The 20,448-nt window shown below is 36.1% G+C and overlaps 6 protein-coding genes across 7 annotated transcripts; 5 read left to right on the top strand and 1 right to left on the bottom strand.

The window, feature by feature from the left end:
- The first annotated feature begins 1,075 nt into the window (after positions 1-1,075).
- Positions 1,076-3,834, top strand: LOC109182108 (transcription factor bHLH130-like). The gene is made up of 6 exons (XM_019332163.1): positions 1,076-1,740; positions 2,487-2,818; positions 2,919-3,092; positions 3,180-3,245; positions 3,326-3,394; positions 3,464-3,834. Exons 1-6 carry the CDS (start codon positions 1,287-1,289, stop codon positions 3,533-3,535), a joined length of 1,167 nt encoding a protein of 388 aa, XP_019187708.1. The 5' UTR covers positions 1,076-1,286; the 3' UTR covers positions 3,536-3,834.
- A 99-nt stretch (positions 3,835-3,933) lies between these two features.
- LOC109182111 (ras-related protein RABA4d) lies at positions 3,934-5,811 on the top strand. Its single transcript, XM_019332167.1, has 2 exons — positions 3,934-4,663; positions 5,180-5,811. The coding sequence occupies exons 1-2, from the start codon at positions 4,434-4,436 to the stop codon at positions 5,619-5,621; spliced, it is 672 nt and encodes a 223-aa protein (XP_019187712.1). The 5' UTR covers positions 3,934-4,433; the 3' UTR covers positions 5,622-5,811.
- Positions 5,812-6,142: 331 nt separating this feature from the next.
- Positions 6,143-8,158, top strand: LOC109181023 (3,9-dihydroxypterocarpan 6A-monooxygenase-like). Of its 2 annotated transcripts, XM_019330773.1 has the most exons (3): positions 6,143-7,206; positions 7,301-7,432; positions 7,475-8,158. In XM_019330773.1, exons 1-3 carry the CDS (start codon positions 6,187-6,189, stop codon positions 7,949-7,951), a joined length of 1,629 nt encoding a protein of 542 aa, XP_019186318.1. In that variant the 5' UTR covers positions 6,143-6,186; the 3' UTR covers positions 7,952-8,158. The 2 variants fall into 2 exon arrangements, with proteins under 2 accessions (XP_019186318.1, XP_019186317.1); XM_019330772.1 differs by having other exon boundaries at positions 6,144-7,206; positions 7,301-8,158.
- A 1,054-nt stretch (positions 8,159-9,212) lies between these two features.
- On the top strand, positions 9,213-11,400 carry LOC109181047 (cytochrome P450 93A3-like). The gene is made up of 2 exons (XM_019330801.1): positions 9,213-10,485; positions 10,744-11,400. Exons 1-2 carry the CDS (start codon positions 9,574-9,576, stop codon positions 11,350-11,352), a joined length of 1,521 nt encoding a protein of 506 aa, XP_019186346.1. The 5' UTR covers positions 9,213-9,573; the 3' UTR covers positions 11,353-11,400.
- A 37-nt stretch (positions 11,401-11,437) lies between these two features.
- LOC109181123 (ribonuclease-like storage protein) lies at positions 11,438-13,015 on the bottom strand. The gene is made up of 3 exons (XM_019330877.1): positions 12,773-13,015; positions 12,566-12,680; positions 11,438-11,493 (listed from the first exon to the last, which is right to left on the bottom strand). Exons 1-3 carry the CDS (start codon positions 13,013-13,015, stop codon positions 11,438-11,440), a joined length of 414 nt encoding a protein of 137 aa, XP_019186422.1.
- Positions 13,016-17,274: 4,259 nt separating this feature from the next.
- On the top strand, positions 17,275-19,249 carry LOC109181122 (protein STRUBBELIG-RECEPTOR FAMILY 2-like). The gene is made up of 9 exons (XM_019330876.1): positions 17,275-17,365; positions 17,469-17,610; positions 17,709-17,780; positions 17,925-17,999; positions 18,076-18,147; positions 18,259-18,330; positions 18,595-18,660; positions 18,802-18,867; positions 19,156-19,249. The coding sequence occupies exons 1-9, from the start codon at positions 17,275-17,277 to the stop codon at positions 19,247-19,249; spliced, it is 750 nt and encodes a 249-aa protein (XP_019186421.1).
- Positions 19,250-20,448: the final 1,199 nt, after the last annotated feature.

Below are 20,448 nucleotides of genomic sequence, written 5' to 3'. Positions count from 1 at the left end.
ACGCAACCAAAGTCGAATTAGTTGGACAATTAGTTTGGTAATTATAAAGTTTTAAGTTTGATTTTACGTGGGAACTCTTTATTAACCTTCTCGATTTGAACTGATAAGCTAAGGCTAACATATGTTGGTTTAAATTTTTGTGGTCTTTCGTAGACTAGAATCACAATACAGATTTCACCCATAACACATTTTTTAGGGTAGCGGCTGCAAGATTTCCTAAAGAGACCAACTAAGGCTGGGGTTTATGGGCATTGAATTCAATCATTCACTTAATTGAAATATTTTAGTTTAAAACGGTTGATCGAATTATATTAGTTCAATCATGTGGGAGTGTAAAACGTCTGTATTTTTAATTCATCCATTATAATCGTTGCGTAGATTTAATTTCTCAAGTATTTGCGACACAAATTTTATTAAAGCAAATGTTCAAAAGACTATCGTCTATATTTCATCACATTCAAAAGATTAAGACCCTGTTTGGTAAAATGGTTGTTAGCTGATAGTTGATTGTGTTAATTAGAGGGTATAAATAGTTGATAACATTAGCGGATTGTGAAAAAGTGTTAGGTAAATTAGCTGTTAGCTAATAGTTGTTTGGTATAATTTATTTTTTAAAAAGCTAATTGAAAAAGTTGCTTGGAATAACATTTTGAATTTTAGCCTTTTGGAGTTGCAAAAAGCTAATTAACCAAATATTTATATTGATATTTTAACTAAATTAAACAATTAATAGTGATCAAATAAGCCAAAATTAGTCTATAAGCCAATTTTTTATTAAACAGGGCCTAAAAGTATCATTATTTTTTAAAGAAAAATAACATTTTTAGTCTTTTCGGTTATGATAGTTAATCTTAAAACAAGCAAACATAGGACATAGGTTTCTCACTAAATCTCACCTCACCTTTGACGGCAAGGCGCCAAGCCGCCAACCCCACAGGCACGCAAAAGTATAGTCTTTTTCTACTTATCCCCAAACCAGAAAAGTTAACATATTTTTGTATGCTTCCTTTTCCAGCCCCCACCCACCTCATTAATTACTACGAAAAATAAATAAATCCAAATTCTCCATCAACTTACCATAATTACAACACTTGATTCCATATTTCCATGTCAAGGTCCTAAAAATAGCATAGATTTAAGGCTCTCACCTCTTATGTGAAACGGGAAAAAGTTTTATGTAAAGAAAACCAAAAAAAAAAAGAAGAGAAAAAACTATTCTTTCTTGCTTGTGATTGAAGACACACTGCTTAACAAGCAAGCAGTTGTTCATACAAAAGTTGAAAGAAATGTTTGATGATTCCCGGGAGTTATCTCCTTCTTCCGGCTCGATTTTTTCCCAGAATTCCAGAGCCAGAAAAGGGTTGTTTCCAAGGAGCAGGGAGGTGTTCATGGACCCTTCTGGTAACACAGAATTTGGTAGAAACTCTGGGTTGCTCAGGTTTCGCTCTGCCCCAAGCTCTGTGCTTGAGAATTTCACTCATGGGGTTGAAAAGAGTGATGGGTCTGGTTCAAGATTCAATCTTGGCAGTTCAAATGGGGGGTTGGTCTCTCAGGGTAGTCTGAATTTGGAGGACAGTGGGTATAAAGGTTTTGTTAATGGGTTTTCTGGTTTGCCTCCTCAGTATCCAAGGCAAAGTTCAAGTGCCCAATTGGTGGATGGTGGTGGGCTATTGGGGTCCAATCTCATGAGACAGAACAGTTCACCTCCTGGCCTATTCTCACATCTCACCCCTCAAAATGGTACTGTCCTGAAACTTATTGAAGTCATCATCTCTTACATTTGCTTTCTGTGTTTTATCATTTTTGTTTTTGTCCTTGATGGAAAGTGGTTTTGACTTGTGTAGTTGTGTATATGGATCAACATATGCAAGTTGAGCATGTTTTTTTTTTTTTTTGAGTAACGAGGGAAACTTGTAGCCTACACAGGTATACACAGTTCAAACTAAGAAGGTCAATAGGCCTCTCTCAGTAACCAACTTGACTGGAGTTGCCTTCAGTTAACCGTGATTTGACTTTCTGAGAAAGCATATATGAAAGAGTAGCTTGGAATTTAGCTCTTAGTTGCCCTTGTTATTGGTTTGTGGTGTAATCAATGACAATAATGGGTTTTTTGTTTTCATTTTCATTCATTTAGTGCTAGTTATTTTCATGGAAATAGTATCATATAGGAAAATTAATAGTTTAAGTTATCAATGAAATACAGATAATTACTATAGTTGATAAGTCCTGCTTTGCATCTACTTTGTTGGGTGGAGTTTATCTTCATCCCATTGTCTGCTCAGTTGATTTCTTAATGCTGATGGGAAGTTAAACAGCTAGAGATCAAATCTTAGGATTCCACATCATTGAAACACAGTATCAATAAGGCCTGGTTTCTTGAAATAGCTTGTTGAAGATCTGTGATGGCAAAATAGTGAAATACTGAACCAAACTTTCTCTCTTGCTATAGCCCCAATTCCTGGATTTGAATGATTATCTATTTGCAGGTTATGACGCGATGAAGGGATACAGAATGGCGGTGCATGGTGGTCATGGAGACACGAGCCTATCTTCGAACAAGTTGAAGAGTCCTTTGAGCTACTCATCTGGTTGTGTAGGGATGTTGTCTCAAATCACAGAAGTTGAGAATGAGAGCAATGCAGAAAGTTGTGAGAATGATGATGAGAAACCCGGGAATGGCAATGCAGACACTCGATTTTTTGGCCATGGGTTTCCATTTGCCTCGTGGAGTGATCCTCCAAACTTTGCAGAGAACCTGAATGGCCTTAAAAGGGAGCTGGATAATGACACAAACCTATTTGCTGCTGCTAATACTCAAGTATGGCAATGAATCTGATATGCAAATTAAATACTGGTTTTAGTCTTTTAGATCAGTTTCTGGTTTTGATTTCTAAACTAGAATTCTCGCGTTTAAACAGGTTGGGGACATGGGAACTCAACCCCAAAGTTTGTCACACCCTTTAAGTTCACAAAAGACTGATTCTTCTGCAATATCTGCTATGGAGAAGCTATCAAACTTCCCAGATACTGTTCCCTGGAACATCCGGGCTAAACGTGGCTGTGCTACTCATCCAAGAAGCATTGCAGAGAGGGTAGGATATGAATATATGATCTTTCTTATAATTCTTGGATATTAAACCTACACACACAACACATGTTCGTTTCGTACTATGTTTCAGGTAAGAAGAACACGAATTAGCGAAAGAATGAGGAAACTACAGGACCTCGTCCCAAACATGGACAAGGTAGCTAGGCTGTTCTTCATTTCTCTTCATCTGCATTTCTCGATTTCTCTCATGTTTTTTGTGCTTATTTCTTCTTGCAGCAAACCAACACAGCAGACATGCTAGATTTTGCGGTCGAGTACATTAAAGATCTGCAAAGACAATACAAGGTACAAGCAAACGATACTGATATATATTCATCAACATTTCCTCACAGATTTCGTCTCGTTTGGATGCAGACCCTTGCAGACTGTCGAGACAAATGCAAATGCTCGGCTATGAAAAAACCGGGTTTGAATCAGAGAGTCTGACATAACACTTCTGTAGAGCAGAGAAGAATGGGATTCGCGACACAGAAAGAGGGAAGGAAATATACAAGAGTTAGAACTTATGTTTCTTGTAGTATTGTATTGTTTTTTCCATGATAATAACTAGCATGTTAATGGGATAGTGATTAGTTATACCTATAAGATGATACATATAGATGCCACAAAGTAACAATGTTATAAGCATAGAATTAGTAGGAAAGAAGCATAGATTAGATGCAAGAGAGAAAGATCGATCATGTATTACTTTTGCCCTATAGTTTAAATTGTCTAACGAGTTTCAACAGTTTACAGATTTTATAAAGTGTTTGTACTCTGTTTATATGACATGGCTAACTTCGTGCCTTCGTTGGTAAGAATAGCGAAGCAAAGTTATTAACTTTTTTTTACTAAGACTATAGAGGAGGGACTTGTAAATAAATACAATTACAAAATGTAGTCATTAGAAATATTAGGCTGAAACAAAGACAACCTTAACCTCATCAAAAAACGGTTAACTGGTCCCGCACTGGCCGTTGGTCCTCTCTAACCTTTCTCTCTCTCCTCAGGAGCAAAAACACCATTCAAACAAAGAAAAAATCAGCATGCCCAAATTCCCTCTATCCTCATTCTTCACAAACCCTAGCTCTAAATCCATTCAAAACATCATTTGATCCCTTCCCATTTTCCTGTTTTTTTTCTGTTTGTTTTGTTTTTTTTTTTCCCGTTGACACTCTCGCCATCATTTTCCAATTTCATGAGAAATTGGGATCTGGGTCATCATCAATCGTCGCAGATTGTGGTTCCCTTTTTCCTCAATCAGATGTTGAAATCCAAATCTTGGAAGGGCGTGGGTTGAGGAAAAAGAAATCATCATTGGATCAGATTAGGGGATCTCGCGATAATGACGAATTTGTATGGAGGAGAGTTCAACAAGCAGATAGATTATGTGTTCAAGGTTGTGTTGATTGGGGATTCAGCGGTGGGGAAATCTCAGCTCCTGGCTAGGTTTGCAAGAAATGAGTTCAGTTTGGATTCAAAAGCCACCATTGGGGTTGAATTCCAGACTAAAACTCTCATCATTGATCAGAAAACAGTCAAGGCACAGATTTGGGACACTGCTGGCCAAGAAAGGTCTGCCCTTTTTCTTCTTATTTCCAGGATTATTTCATATTTTTCTTCTCATTCTTGTTGGCTATGTCAATGCTAAGCTTAAGGTTAGGTTGCCTTTAAGTTGATACATCATAGGTTGTCTTTAATGTTAGGTTGTCCCAACAGGAGCGACCTATTGACTTTCTTGATTTGAGCTGGGCAGTTATAGACAATCTAGGTTAGTTTACTTCCTTGTGGTGGTCCTTGCCAGCTAGGGTCCTCAGGTAGTAGTTGCGGGTTTCACTCGTCAACTTTACTAAAGGCCTTGGTGGAGCGGCATAGCTCCAATGAGAGGTTTCAGGTTCGAACCCCAGTGTGAGGGCAGACTCTTTGTGCTTCAGTAGGTTGAGAAAGTATGTATGAACAGATACTACATTGTAACAGAGTCAATAGTATTCAAAATTCAAAAAAGAAAAACAACTTTCAGTTTCTTGAAACATACTCTAAACAACAACTATATATTTTGGTGATGTCTGATGATGTTTATATTTGTGTCAGGTATAGAGCAGTAACGAGTGCGTACTACAGAGGGGCGGTAGGGGCGATGCTGGTATACGACATGACAAAGCGCCAGTCGTTCGACCACATGGCGAGGTGGTTGGAAGAGCTTCGGAGCCACGCGGACAAGAACATCGTGATAATGCTGATAGGGAACAAGTGTGACCTCGGGAGCCTGCGGGCAGTACCTATCGAGGACGCCCAGGAGTTTGCCGAAAGGGAAAACCTGTTCTTCATGGAAACGTCGGCCCTAGAAGCCACCAACGTGGAGACCGCATTCATGAACATCCTCACCGAAATATATAGGATTATAAGCAAGAAAACATTGAGTGCAGATGGTGATCTTGGGAGGCAGGGAACGCTCAAGGGTACTAGGATCATTGTTGCGGATCAAGACTCGAATTCTGCTGCGAAAGCGGGCGGGGGTTGTTGTGGTGGCTGATCATCATCCCTTTGGAACAACACAAGACTGTTTTGCATTGTAGGAAGTTAAGGTTTTTGTTAGTAAAAGAATGTTACTCCCAACAGAACATGATTTTGTAAGACAGATCAAAATAGAGAGAGTGTTGTAAGTTGATATACAATCTAGTTTGTATGTAAAACAAATTCATTGGAAGTGCTCAGATGTCATGAATAAATCATAAACTCTAATTTCATGTCTCATGTTATTATAGCATACATATTGCATAATAATATTGTTGAGCTTTTTCCATTCTAACTTAACTCGGCGTGCCAAGCACTTTGTGCTCAGATGCCACCTCTGTGGCTCTCCTTGAGGAAAGGTCACAGGATCGAACCTCGGTGGTGGGGTATTGACTCTTTGGTCTGCAACAGATAGAGAAAGTATAGAACATATACTACCTTGTAATAGATAACAAAAAATTTAACTCGACCTAAAACGGGTTAAACAGGCCCAACCTAGCAAGATGGACCGTTTTGACATCTCTATCCAAAGTAACTACATCATGAAGATAAAAACAAGGATAGAACCATAGACCACTAGCAAAATGCAGGTAAAAACAAAAATAGTCAAAAAAATTGATGCCAACACTATTGATGAATTAACTACTAAGTTGAATTTACTCACAATTGTGTATATAAAAACACAGAGTGGGTTAAGTTTCTTGCACGTCAAAGCAGCCATGGATGGTCTTCTCTATATCTTACTCTTCTTCTTCATCACCTTTATCACTCTCTCCTTCATCATCAAACACAAAACCCCAAACACCCATCTTCCTCCAAGCCCACCGGCATTACCAATAATTGGCCATCTGCATTTGCTCAGTTTCTTATGGCACCAATCCTTTCAGAAACTAGCCCTCCAATACGGGCCGTTTATATGGCTCAAGACCGGGGGGTCATCGTCCTACATCGTCTCTAATGGCGCCATAGCTAAACAAGTCTTCAAACACCATGACATCAGCTTTGCAGCCAGGCCTGAATTTGGATCCTCAGAGCATCAGATATACAAAGACACCTTGTTTTCCACTCTGGACTACAGCAAGTACTGGATTTTCTTGAAGAAAATCTGCATGGTGGAGATTCTTTCACCCCAGCAGATCAATAGGTTTGGTGATGTGAGACATGAAGAGATGATGAAGCTGCTGGAATGTTTTCTGGGTTGTGCAGAAAAGGGGGAGTCTTGTGATGTGGGGATTCGGTTCATGGCGATGACGAATAATCTGGTTTGCAGGCTGATGATGAGCACTAGGTGTTCTACGAATGAGAATGAGAGTTCAGAGATAAGAGAGATTGCAAAGGGGATAACACTGCTTTCTGGGCAGGTGAGTGCAGGTGAGATCTTTGGTCCTTTGAAGAAATATGATCTGTTTGGGGCTGGGAAGAAGATCAAGGCATTGCTGCTGAGATTTGATAAGTTCATGGAGGGGATTATAATGCAGCACGAGAACGAATTGCAGGCTGGGAAGAAAGAAAAGAAGGACATGATGGATATTCTTCTGGGAATTGCAGATGATCCTAATGCAGAAATGAAGCTAACTAGAAATGGCATCAAAGGCCTTTTCTTGGTATGCCATTCACCATTTCAAAACCCCTTCTGTTTCTGCAATTCTGTATCTTTATTTCTAACTCAAATTCTTGAAATTTGGTGCCAAAAAACAGGATCTTTTCTTGGGAGGAACCGACACGACGAGTGTGGCACTGCAATGGGCACTTGCAGAGCTCCTGAACCATCCAAGAACACTCAAGAACCTGCAAGAAGAGATAGACAGGGTTGTGGGGATAAACAGGCTAGTCGAGGATTCAGACATCCCGAACCTTCCATATCTCCAAGCCGTCGTCAAAGAAACACTGCGATTGCATCCATCACTCCCACTGGTCTTCAGAAAGTGCAGGGAGGATTGCATGATAAATGGGTACAAAATACCCAAGAACTCCAGGCTTGTGGTGAATCTTTATGCAGTCAACAGGAACCCCGAGGCCTGGGAGAACGCTGCAGAGTTTGTGCCCGAGAGATATCTGGCGAACACAACCGAGGAGAATCTGTTGATTCAGCCCGACGAACTGGAGGGTCTGCAGGGCCAAACTTTCGATTATGTGCCATTTGGAGGTGGGAGGAGGGGCTGCCCCGGGGCTGCTCTTGCAGCAGCTGTGTTGCATAGCACACTCGGGGCAACGGTCCAGTGCTTCGATTGGAAGATCAAAGGTGCAGAAAGAGTTAACATGGAAGAAGGGGTAGGATTTTCTGCTGCCATGCTTCATCCCCTCATCTGTTATCCTGTCACGCGTGCTAATCCGCTGAAAATTGCATAGGAAAGTGATTTGGCATGCGTTTACTTCAATTCTCCGGTTTTCCTTTCCCCAGTTTTTCATTTCTCCAGTTAGTAAACGCGAAGTTTCCATCATGATTATGATATGGCAAGATGCTCAATGCAAATTTGACTCATTTGGTATGGTTCTAGCTATCTGTTCCATATGTGTATTTCTGAAAAAATAATGAAGTTGAAGTTGTTTCTCCTATGTTTGATGTACAAATCAATCTGCTATTAGTTCTAGCTGTCTTCTATGTAGTTTAGGATATGTTGTGTAAGTCTCATATGTTACTGGAAGATAACAGGTGTTGGAGCGTACTGACTGAAAAGCAACTCAACGAATCACGTAAAAAAATAGCTAGGGTCTGACTGGTGGGCTGATTGTGCAACTTGCGGTTTACTTCTACAGTGACTTTAAGGGCGAGGTCTTGTGGATTTGAGATTAGTCCACCAAAATTAGGATCACCAAAATATTATTAAAAAATAAAAAAAAAAAACTCCTTTTATTCGAACCCCGTAAAAACTTTTCTTCGTTTTTGCTTTTTGTTCTTGATATCTTGATCCCATTTTTCTTAAACAGATGAGAAGTTGAGGGTGACAGAAAGAAAACAGACAGCAAAATCATTGGTTAAATAGTATCTTATCTTAATCTTCCAAAGACAGTAACAGAAACTACAAACAAGAATGCCATCTTAATCTTACATAGAAAATAACAGATGCTACAAACAGCAAAATCATTGTTAAACATTAGCATCTTCATCTTGCATACAGAATAAAAGATACTGCAAAGAGTGATGTAAATAGAAAACAACAGATACTGCAAACGGCTAAACAATAACATCTTAATCTCACATAGAAAACAGCAGATAAATGATGCCATCTTTCAGCCCCGAAAGAGGTGGCAAAGTGGGTAAAGCATGACATTAGCATCTCTCCTGTGCGGTTTGCGAATTACTATACAGGAGCGGGTTTACCCTACGCGCAAACTCTGATAATAACTACGGATTTTTCTCGTCACTGAAAAAAATTTAAAGAATGTTATCTTTCAGCAGAAAGGCAATCACTATGTCTATTGCATATGTAACAAACTAACAATAATAGAGATAATAGTACTAAATGTTTGAAAAATGTTACAACTACAGAATCATAGTATGCTAAAAAAAATTAGTTAAAAATGACATTTAAAGTGATCATTTTGAAGCAATGTTTTCACTTGGACTCACCCTCGATTTGGATCGGGTCAAAGTCGATATGGATTCTTGAATACTGCAAAGGGATATGATTAGATTCCTATTCCCATATATGACTTCAAATTTTATGCCACTCTTTTGTCCCTTTCCATCTGTCTTATTCTCCAGGAATGGTTTTGAAGCAGACATTAAACCACAGAAGACATAAACCTTAGGACTAGTAAAAAGAAAACATCATCACAACTTATCTGTTTGTCATTACATACATAAACTATAAAACTCCAACTTGTCTTCATTTGATACTGAGTCAATGCCTGCACCTACTAAAACCACATCAGAGAGGTCCTTTGAAATCAAACAGACACAAAAATCAAACAATTTTATGGTTAAATAGGCCCAAGCATAAGCTGCAGAACCAAGATCAAAGACAGGCATGGAAGAATTTCAAGAATTCATCTTTCCTCTCTTTTCTTGCCTAATTCTCACCATCTTACTCGGAGTTCTATTCAGAAAAAGAACCAATTCTCGTCTTCCTCCAAGCCCGCTAGCCTTCCCAATCATCGGCCATCTCCATCTCCTCGCCCCGATACCTCACCAAGCACTTCACACCCTCTCTAACAAGTATGGACCCTTGATGCAAATCTGGCTTGGCTCTGTGCCTTGTGTGGTGGCTTCATCAGCTGAAATGGCCAAAGAGTTCTTGAAAACTCACGATCATTCCTTCTCCGATCGCCCCACATCAGCTGCTGTGGATTACTTAACATATGGCTCACAGGACTTCTCGTTTGCTCCCTACGGACCTTACTGGAAGTTCATGAAAAAGCTCTGCATGTCTGAGCTTCTAGGAGGCCGAACACTAGACCTTCTGCTTCCTGTGAGGCGCGATGAGATAAGGCGCTTTCTGGCACGCCTCTCACAGAAGGCTAAAGCTGGTGAAGAAGTCGATGTTGGAGCCGAGCTCGTAAGGGTAACAAACAATGTAATATCAAGAATGCTTATGAGTGTGAGGTGCTGTGAGGATGAAGATGAAGCTGGGAGTGTAAGAATGCTGGTGAAAGAAACTGCAGAACTGACAGGGAAGTTTAACCTCTCAGATTTCATTTGGTTTTGTAAGAATCTGGACTTGCAGGGGCTGAGGAAGAGACTTAAGGACGTGCACGAGAGATTCGATGAAATGATGGAAAAGATCATACATGATCATATAGATGCTAAAAGGAGAAGGCAACAAAACAATATTACTGGAGATGAAGCAGTCAAGGATCTGCTTGACATCTTACTGGATATAGCAGAAGATGAAAGCTCAGAGATGAAATTAACCAGAGAAAACATCAAGGCTTTTGCTCTGGTAAATGCTAACTACTTAGAAGTTCCCAAATTTCAAAACTGATTTTTGAATAATTTAAGGTTCTTGTAGGTCATGGATTAGACCAGCTAATTGATTGGATTCAGTCTTTTAGCGTTGTTTGGCCCATGTGCATTATAGCCCAGTTGAGCGATATCAGACACTAGCCCAGTCTTAGATTATAACCATGATGTCTTTCTTAATTCATAGATGACATCAAAAACTTATAAACAAACATTGTTTTGAACATCTGAATTGCAGGACATCTTTGCAGCAGGAACTGATACATCAGCCATTACAGTAGAGTGGGCACTTGCAGAGCTAATAAACCATCCAGAAACCATGGAAAAAGCATCACAAGAACTGGACTCTATCATTGGAACCAACAGACTAGTAGAAGAATCAGACATTTCGAATCTCCCCTATCTTCAGGCCATTGTGAAAGAAACTCTCAGGCTTCACCCCACAGGGCCAATGATAGTGAGGGAATCAACCAAGGACTGCATCGTCGGAGGCTACAATATACCTGCAAAGACGAGGCTTTTCGTCAACGTCTGGGCCATCAACCGAGACCCGAGGCACTGGGAAAACCCACACGAGTTTCAACCGGAGAGGTTTCTGAGTGGAGAATTGGATGTTAGAGGGCAGCATTATGAGTTCTTGCCATTTGGAAGTGGGAGGAGAGGCTGCCCTGGAACCTCATTAGCTCTGCAAGTAGTTCAAACCAGCCTGGCTGCCATGATTCAGTGCTTTAAATGGGAAGTTAATGAAGGTAGAGTGGACATGGAAGAGGGGCCTGGGCTTACTCTCCCCAGAGCTCACCCTTTAGTCTGTCTCCCAGTGGCTAGGATCAACCCTTTCAGTTCATAGTTTCAGATTTCAGTGTTTTAGTATTGTTAAAAGTTTCAATATTTGAAATAAACAATAGTTGCACCACTTCATAAAAGATTCATAACTAAGGTGATACATAGTCTTCATTCTTAAAAATTGCAGCCATGGTAGACATCAAGCCTGCATCATTCTCAAGGAATATCAATCTTAGCCTGAAACTGATGATCCGACAAGAAAAAATTTAGTGTTAAGATTGAAATATTTTAATCTGATAAAAAAAAATATCTCAATAAGTCTGAAACGGATTAACTTGGTGGTCTAAACGGATTAACCTGATAGCTCGAGTCACTTAAAGTTATTGTGGACCCTGATCCAAAGTGACATTCAAATTATGTGTCTGTCTTTATCATATTATATGTCTGTAAATAAATTAGAGGCATATGATATATTAACTATAGACACATAATATGGGGTTAACATATTATGTGCCTTCAATTTTTTATAGGCATAAAATTTATTAACTGAAGACACAAAATATTTGAGTGACACATAATTTTTGAACCATGGTTCACAATGCAAGGTAGAGCTTAGTCCTAATTGCAATTCTTAATTATCATTATTTTGGATTTAATTGCATGATTTTGTGTTGTTCAAGGACCTAATTGTATTTTTTTTTTGAATTTGATGACCTAATTACAATTTAGTGTGCACTTGAGTGGCTTATTTGGCACTTATTCCTTGTTTTTATTAATTAATAGTATAAATGTATAATATAGATAAAAAGGTAATAAAGTTAATTATATTGAATTCGCGTTATTTAATCCCAACCAAAAAAAAAAAAAAAAAAAAAAGTGAATGTAATATCGTAGATGAAAACATGTTTTAATTAAGCTAAGCATTTTTCAAAATAAAATACTGCATGTGGACGTACAATTACAGTCCATCTGATTACAATAATTAAGCTAAGCATTTTTAATAATAAAATATTCTGGACAATTATAGTTCATCTTATTACAACTTATTAAAGTTGTAGCTGTTTGATCATAACATATCCTAACTTCTATCAAGTAGAGTCCATGGCATCTAAACAAAGGACCAATTTTTAACCTTCTCATGAGCTCCATATATAACAGAGTAGAATCTTGTGGAATAGGACTAGGAAGGACATCCATATATAAAAGTATGTGAGATATGTCTAAATTGTAGTATAGTTTTATGGCCGTCTCAAAATATTCAGTTTGATTTAACAAACTTTCTGAAATGATGCCGTGTTTGTTCCATTCATCGGCCCAAAAAGCTTCTTTCAGCCTATTCACCTGATAATCTGGCCATGATGTACTCAATTGGACTATCAATTCATCATACATCTATAAATTTAAAAGAAAAAATTCAAATCAAAATTAGCAAGTTATAACAATAATATTATATTTATTTACAACAACAGGAAGAATAAACTCACCAGACTATGGTCGTATTTGTGACCATTCCATGGTATTGGTGGACTTCGGTCAGCATAATCGATAGGCCAGAACCCTTGAATGGTAAATGTTTCTGTAACTCTATGGTAATAGCAATTTTTAGCAGTGAAACAGTAGCCCGGAGGCCAATATAGTGATAGGTAAAACTCATCCCATGGTAGCTCATAAGTTTTTGGAATAGATCCAAAAAAGATGAGCAAAATTACAACAAGTAGTATCCTCATTTTTGGCGTAGGTATAGTAGTGTTGGGGCTTTTTTTTTTTTTTTTTTTTGGAGGAAGGTGAGGGAATTCTCCCAACTACACCGAGAGAGAATTTATAGAGGAAGCAGGCCTTCCAGCAGGAGAGATGTGTTAGTTGGGCGGATCGGAGTGGTTGAGCAGTGCATATGCCGGGAGAGGGTCATGCGGAGTTGGTGGCAACAGCGCAGCTTTAATTTGCATGCAATATGTATGGTGCGTAACTCTGATCTGCAGTCTTCGAAGCAAAAAAGGTACAAGCGCCGGCTGTTACATTAGGGGCGTTTGGTTTAGGATTATGAGTTTGGTAATGTTATATTATCTTATTTGGTTCAAGTTATGAGATTACTTGGTTCAAATTATGAGATTACCTGGTAATATTCTATTACCTCAAAATTGATGTGGCGATAACCTAAAATATAACCTGATATATATTACTGAGGACATTATAATAAATTGATCCATATAACCTAAAATATAACCTTTAACCAAACAAAATAATATTATATTCCACAATCCAAACCAAACACATAAGGTAATCTTACATTCTCAAAATCTCACATTACCTTCCTAAGGGGGCGTTTGGTTCAGGTCATCTTAGATTACCTAGGTAATCTGAGTTTGGTAATGTTATATTACCTTGTTTGGTTCAAGTCATGAGATTACCAGGTAATATTATATTACCTGAAAGCTGATGTGGCGGTAATGTTTCAAGGTAATGTGATTACTCCCATTTTTTTAGGTAATCTTAGATTACATTGAATTATTCTAATTTTGCCCTTGTTAACTAATCCTTATATAATAATAATAATAATAATAATAATAATAATAATAATAATAATAATAATAATAATAATAATAATAATAATAATGAAATTAATATAGGGAAAATGGCACTTTTTCCCCCTGTGTTATATACCTATAGTATTTTTTCCTCCTAAATTATTGAAGTGGTTGTTTTTCCCCCTGAAATGTTAAATGGACATATTTACCCTTAAACTAAATATTTAATTTATTTTTTTCTCTAATAAATTATGACCATAATTTGGTTCAAACTAAACAAACACTATAGCAACCAAACCGAAATATTCCAATTACAATTTAGAATCGAAATTCGATATTTAGAGTTTATTAAAATCGTGAACCGGAACGGACGATTCATGTTCCGAACTAAAAAAATAAAATACATTTATTGTTGAATTTATACTATTTTAAAATAAAAAATAAGATTTTAAAATAACGACGGTTCAAAATCGCGAATCGGATCCGGAACCGCCGATTCACGGTTCAAGATTCAATTTTTTTGATACATAATTTTAATAAATTGACATTAAAATATTGGGTTCTAGATTTGAATTATAACCGAAGATTATTAATTCGATTGCTTTAGTATCTGGTTCAATTCAAACCGATCCGTGGTCATCCCTACGTATACGCAATAATTTGTTGGAGTAGTAAAATAAATAAAATGTTTACTTTAAGGGTATAAATGTCAATTTAATATATCAGGGGGAAAAACACCACTTTTAGAATAATTGAGGGGGAAAAAGTGCTTTTAAATATATAACTCATGGGCAAAAAGTGTCATTTTCTCATTAATATATGTTTATATAATCAAATATACATGTGTATATTTATATATGTAGTTTTTTTTTTTTTTAATATTTAAGCTTGGATATACATTCATAGATATAAATAAATACACACACATAATATATATATATATATATATATATATATATATATATATATATATATATATATATATATATATATATATATATATATATATATATTATTGAAGGCATTATTGTAAATTGATCCATATAACCTAAAATATAACCCTGAACCAAACAAGGTAATATTATATTACACCATCCAAACCAAACACACAAGGTAATCTTACATTCCCAAAATCTTACAATACATTCCAGAAGTAATCCTATTACCTGGGGTAATCCAAGATTCCATGAACCAAACGCCCCCTAATGGTAATCCTATTACCTGGGGTAATCCAAGATTTCGTAAAGCAAACGCCCCTAGGGGAAATGCTATTTATCTTCATCCAAACTACTTATGCAAATCAACCTAGCTAATAGGACAAGAAACACTTTATGTGCAACTATTTTAATTAAAGCAATATATATTCAAGTCCAAAGTCTACCAAGCACATACATTTTTATGCTATATAACAGTAGGTGATATGGTATTTATCTTCATTCAAACTACTTTTTCAAATCAACCTCCAATAGTACACCAGAAAACACTGTGTGTGGAACTATTTTAATTAAGACAAAATAGATTAAGGTCCCGTTTGGTAAAATGATTACCTTAGGTTAATTTTGACTTATTTGATCACTATTAGTTGTTTAACTTGGTTTAAAATCAATATAAGTATTTGATTAATTAGTTTTTTGTACTCCAAAATATTAAAATTCAAAAAGTTACTCAAAACAACTTTTTCAATTAGCTTTAAAAAAAAAAAAGAAATTATACCAAACAGCTATCAGCTAACAACTAATTTACCGAACATTTTTCTTCAATCAGCTAATGTTATCAACTAATTATACTCTCTAATTAACCCAATCAGCTAACAGTTAACAATCATTTACCAAACATGGCCTAAATATAAAGTACTTAAAACCCTTTCATACTATTACCGTAAAAATAAGTCTTAGAGTGCCCAGAAACTAACAAATTGCTGATTTTTCTTGGACCATTATCTACCAAAATTCTAACATGGTCATACTGGCTGATAGGTAAAATGATAGAACATGTTTTGTATAGTATAATTTGCCAAAAAGTATAAGATTAAGGATTAAAATATAAAGATTATCTACTATACTATACTAAATAATATAAGAGCCAATGTTGCTTAGGTTGTACTAATAAACTGATTAAGATTAAGGGATCTTTAAATATCTGTTTGTCCCTGTCAGTTATAATTTGAAGCCTTCATCTTTTAAATAGAAACAAGTACAGGAGCCAATGGCCTGGTCTGTTTAACACCGGCGGCTTGCAACAGTTCCAACTCTCAAATGGTAGTTTGGAAGTGAATGCTTCAATCTTCTCAAATTCCTCCTTGTAAAACAATGTGAAACACATTGCCTTAGAACTTTCCATAAACAACCAAATTAAATTACTGAAAATAAAGTTTTAAGTTATCAACCCAAAATAAGTTTCTGGTTGTACTAAATGCCGGAAACTCCTTCATCAAATAAATTTTGCCAGAAAGATTGAAGTTGAGGCAAACAATATTAGGTGAAGATAAAGGACATTGAGTGGAAAAGAGTAGCTTTCTACCAATTTATCTCAGTTTATAAAGTTTTAGAACTTCTATCTATTTCGGTTTTTTTTTTTTTTTTTTAAGACATGATGAATACAACATTATTAACAACAAAGAATATCTCAATTACATTATAAAGGATTGCTACAACTAGGGGTGCATGGGCGTTTGGGCTTGATAGTTTATAATGTAATTGAGATATTCTTTGTTGTTGTTACACAAGTATAATTCTCAATTTATTTATAGGTGCATAATTTATTAACTAAAGACACATTATATTAACGGTACCCGTGACATAATTGTTTTGGACCGGAGTCCACAATGCAAACTAGACCCTAGGACATGGTGTTCTATTATATATATACTCCAAAGTTCTATGTACACTCTTATTTTTAATCAATAATGTGACAAATAAGAATTGATGATTTATTTCTTTTCATCTCTCATGAAAACTATCTTCATGAAGAAAATGAGAATGAGCCTAAAAAATTGAGAGTCCACATATTTTCGTAACAATTTTATAACTGTCTAGCAATTAAGCTGGGCAAATTATGCCCTGGAAACGTGTTCACCGTGAATGGTGAACACAAGTCCAAACGACGTCGTTTTTACGCAAAAAAAAAAAAAAATGAAATAAAATTTCGCGGATGTGAAATTAACGGCGCGCGTTTGATCAAATTATGAATTTTCTGTTATGAGATTATGAATGTAATGTAAATTTATAATCTCATAACAGAAAATTCATAATCCCATAAAAGTAAAATATTTATTAAATGGTGAACACGGTTCCATGGCATAACTCCCCATTCTTCCACTTCCCCTCCCTATTTTTCCGAGTGTAAAACGGCCTCCATTGAAAGAAGTCCACCTTCTTCTTCTTCCTTGTAGAACTAACTAACCCTAGTAAGTAAAATTCTGCTATTCTCTGTACTGATACACTTCATATATATCGTTCAAAATGTCTAAGAAGACCAGATCTTTTTGCCTCCTCAATCTGTGTGTTCTGGTTTTTCTATCATTTGCTCGCGCGATTGATTATGATCTTGAAGGTATATATGTAATTATGTATGCACCTCTTTGATTATATTAATCTAAGAATAAGAAGATGAGTTTCCTTATTTAATTTGGTTGCCATAATATAATCCATTACAGTTCAAACTCTGAGCGATATGTACACAGCCCTGAACCGCCCGTGGAAGATGTTAAACTGGTATAAAGGTAACCCATGCGAGGATATGTGGGTAGGAATTACCTGTGTAACATTATCAAAGGGACGATCAACCGTGACTGGCATGTATGTATATATGTATATATAATATAATATATATTCCTTTGATAATATAATGTTACTTCTATCTTTCTAGCTAAGCTCGATCATCATTTAATTTGCAGTAACCTTCGCGGTTTCAACCTTACTGGTACATTGGACTTCCAGTTAGGAAATCTTCAAAATTTGATAAAACTGTAAGTTTAATCACTGAAATCATCATTTATCTATCATTCTGTCAATTAATAATGCACATATATGCGTGGATCGAATAATATATATAATCAATATCTATCTTGTACGTGCTGCTTATTAGTTTGCTGTTTGTGGTTATTTATTAGGGACCTGAGCGCCAATAACATTCAAGGTGAAATCCCACATCGTTTATCTCGACCTCTCAAACTTCTTAGATATGTGTAAGCCCACATATTTTATGTATATATGCTGGTATGGTTGGTGTTAATAAAATTTTAGAGACACTTATTATTGCAGGAATCTGAGCCACAACGGATTATCTGGACGGGTGGGAGATTTTTTTAGTGACATGGAGAATCTGGCATTGCTGTATGTGTACAAAATTAAACAATCAGATATTATTTTCAAGCTAAGGCCGACTAACTATTAATCAGTAAATTGAAAGTATTTTTTAATTATATATCTCGGTCTGACCTGCAGGGATCTGTCACACAATAAACTCACCGGAGAATTACCTACTTCATTTGGTGCTTTGAAAAGTCTGAGGAATTTGTAAGTTTATATGTCTCTTTTTTATTATTTACAATATAATATATATATATATATATATATATATATATATATATATATATATATATATATGTATATATATATATACATATATATATATATATATACATATATATATATATGTGTGTGTGTGTGTGTATATATGTGTATATATATATATATATATATATATATATATATATATATATAATTGCATGCATGCAAGAATTGTATGTATGTATGTTTCTCTTATATTATATTGCATAGGCTTCTGCAGGGCAATTCACTTAATGGACCGGTCACTATTTTGGCAAAGCTCCCACTAATAGTTCTGTGAGTTAATTTTGATATGATCCATCTCCATATATATATATGAAGCAAGTTAAGCTTAATTAGTTAGCTAGCTAATAACTTTGGGAATTTCGTAACGAGGAGGAGTTTATTTGTTTACTTATTACTTTTCCTGGCCTGCAGCAACATTGAAGATAACCAGTTCAGTGGTGTGATTCCAGAAAATTTTAAAGACCTTATTCACTCATGGTAAGTTGTAGACTTGTAGCTAGCTACTAGCTAAGTAGGCATCTTAAAATGCGAACTCAACTGCCACGTAAGCAGGTAACCTGTTAAAATTGATGGTAACCTGCTATCAGGTGAAATTGCATACATTTAGAGTGTTCAGTTGTTTAATTGCACTTTTTTTCCGTTCAGTGGCCTAATTGCATTTTCAGGTTAAGTTCAGTGGCCAATTTGAACCTTATTCCATTTTCCACTTAAGGAGCTGAGCTTTCTTCCCTGCCTGTCTGTCTTCTTTAATCAATCAATTTGCAGGATTGGGGGTAATATGTTTGATGACATAGAAGAAGAAGAAGAAAGGATTCAAAAGAATAAGCAGCAGTCGAGTAGTTGTTGCTGTGGGCATTGATGGTGTGTGGATTTGTAGATCTTGCAAAGAAGGGAACATTTGAAAGATTGAAGAAGATAGTTCTAACAAATTAAAGTTCCTTACATATATGACATATGATGCTTCATTCTTTGCCCTTGCTGAATTGCTGTGACTGTGTTCTTTAATTTTCGGAAGCCGTTGCTGGAAATTAAAGTGTACTGTGAAATTTAGGGAGGATTCATATCCCATTCGCTAAAGACAGTTTTGAAAAATCTCATCGGCATTTGTAAAGTTACAAAGGGTGTGGATCCAATTCAATCTGATAATAACAATTTAGCGGATTAAATGTGGATCGAATTGACGAATTTTATGTTTAAAAAATAAAATAATTTATAATACAAGATTTCAAACATTAAACAATCAAAATAATCAATTTTCAAGCATTTCATTTAAATAAAAAAAAAACAAAAAACTAAAAAAAAACAAACATGCAAATTTTAATTAGAGTAAATACACAAAATGGTCCCTCGACTATAGCTAAATTCACAAATTGGTCCTCAATTTTCAATTTCAATCAATTAAGTCCTTTACTTTGCAATTTTGACACGATTTGGTCCTCCATCTATTTGACCATTTGTTGACCGTGATCGACGATCTCCAGAAGAACCTTCAGCTCTCGTCGGAGCACGTGGAGGCCTCTAGGATGACGTTGCACCGTCTTCTTTGCTCTGGTACGAACTTAAATACATTGAATCCAAATGGAGGATGAAGAAAGGCGACCGGATTTGGTAGATTGCTTTCGGCAATAGATTCGAATGTAACAGTGCGGTCTGAAAATGCAACCGGAACCTTAAAAAACCGATGATGGACCATGAAATTACATATATATCCTCAAAAATCACAACAAACGATCAAATAGACAGAGGTCCAAATTGCGTTAAAATTACAAAGTTAAGGACTTAATTAATTGAAATTAAAAATCGATAACCAATTTATGAATTTAGCTATACTCGAAGGACCATTTTTGGTATTTACTCTTTTAATTATAAATATAATCTTCATTCATCTTTAATGAAAATGGAACGAATTGGATAAGGATTCCCTTGCGTGGATGCCTTGGAATGGGTCATGAACATTGAAAGATGGGTCTTCAAATTCACTTAGTTCGAATTCTACGTATGTAGTAACTTTAAAAGTTTTTTTTTTTTTTGGTGTAAACCACACTTTGTGGTCCAGGT

This window comes from Ipomoea nil, unplaced genomic scaffold (genome assembly GCF_001879475.1).
Source record: "Ipomoea nil cultivar Tokyo-kokei standard unplaced genomic scaffold, Asagao_1.1 scaffold1043, whole genome shotgun sequence".
In the NCBI taxonomy this organism is placed as follows: Eukaryota; Viridiplantae; Streptophyta; class Magnoliopsida; order Solanales; family Convolvulaceae; genus Ipomoea; species Ipomoea nil.
Note: the sequence above shows the minus strand (reverse complement) of the source record. Positions and strands in the feature narration are given on the sequence as shown.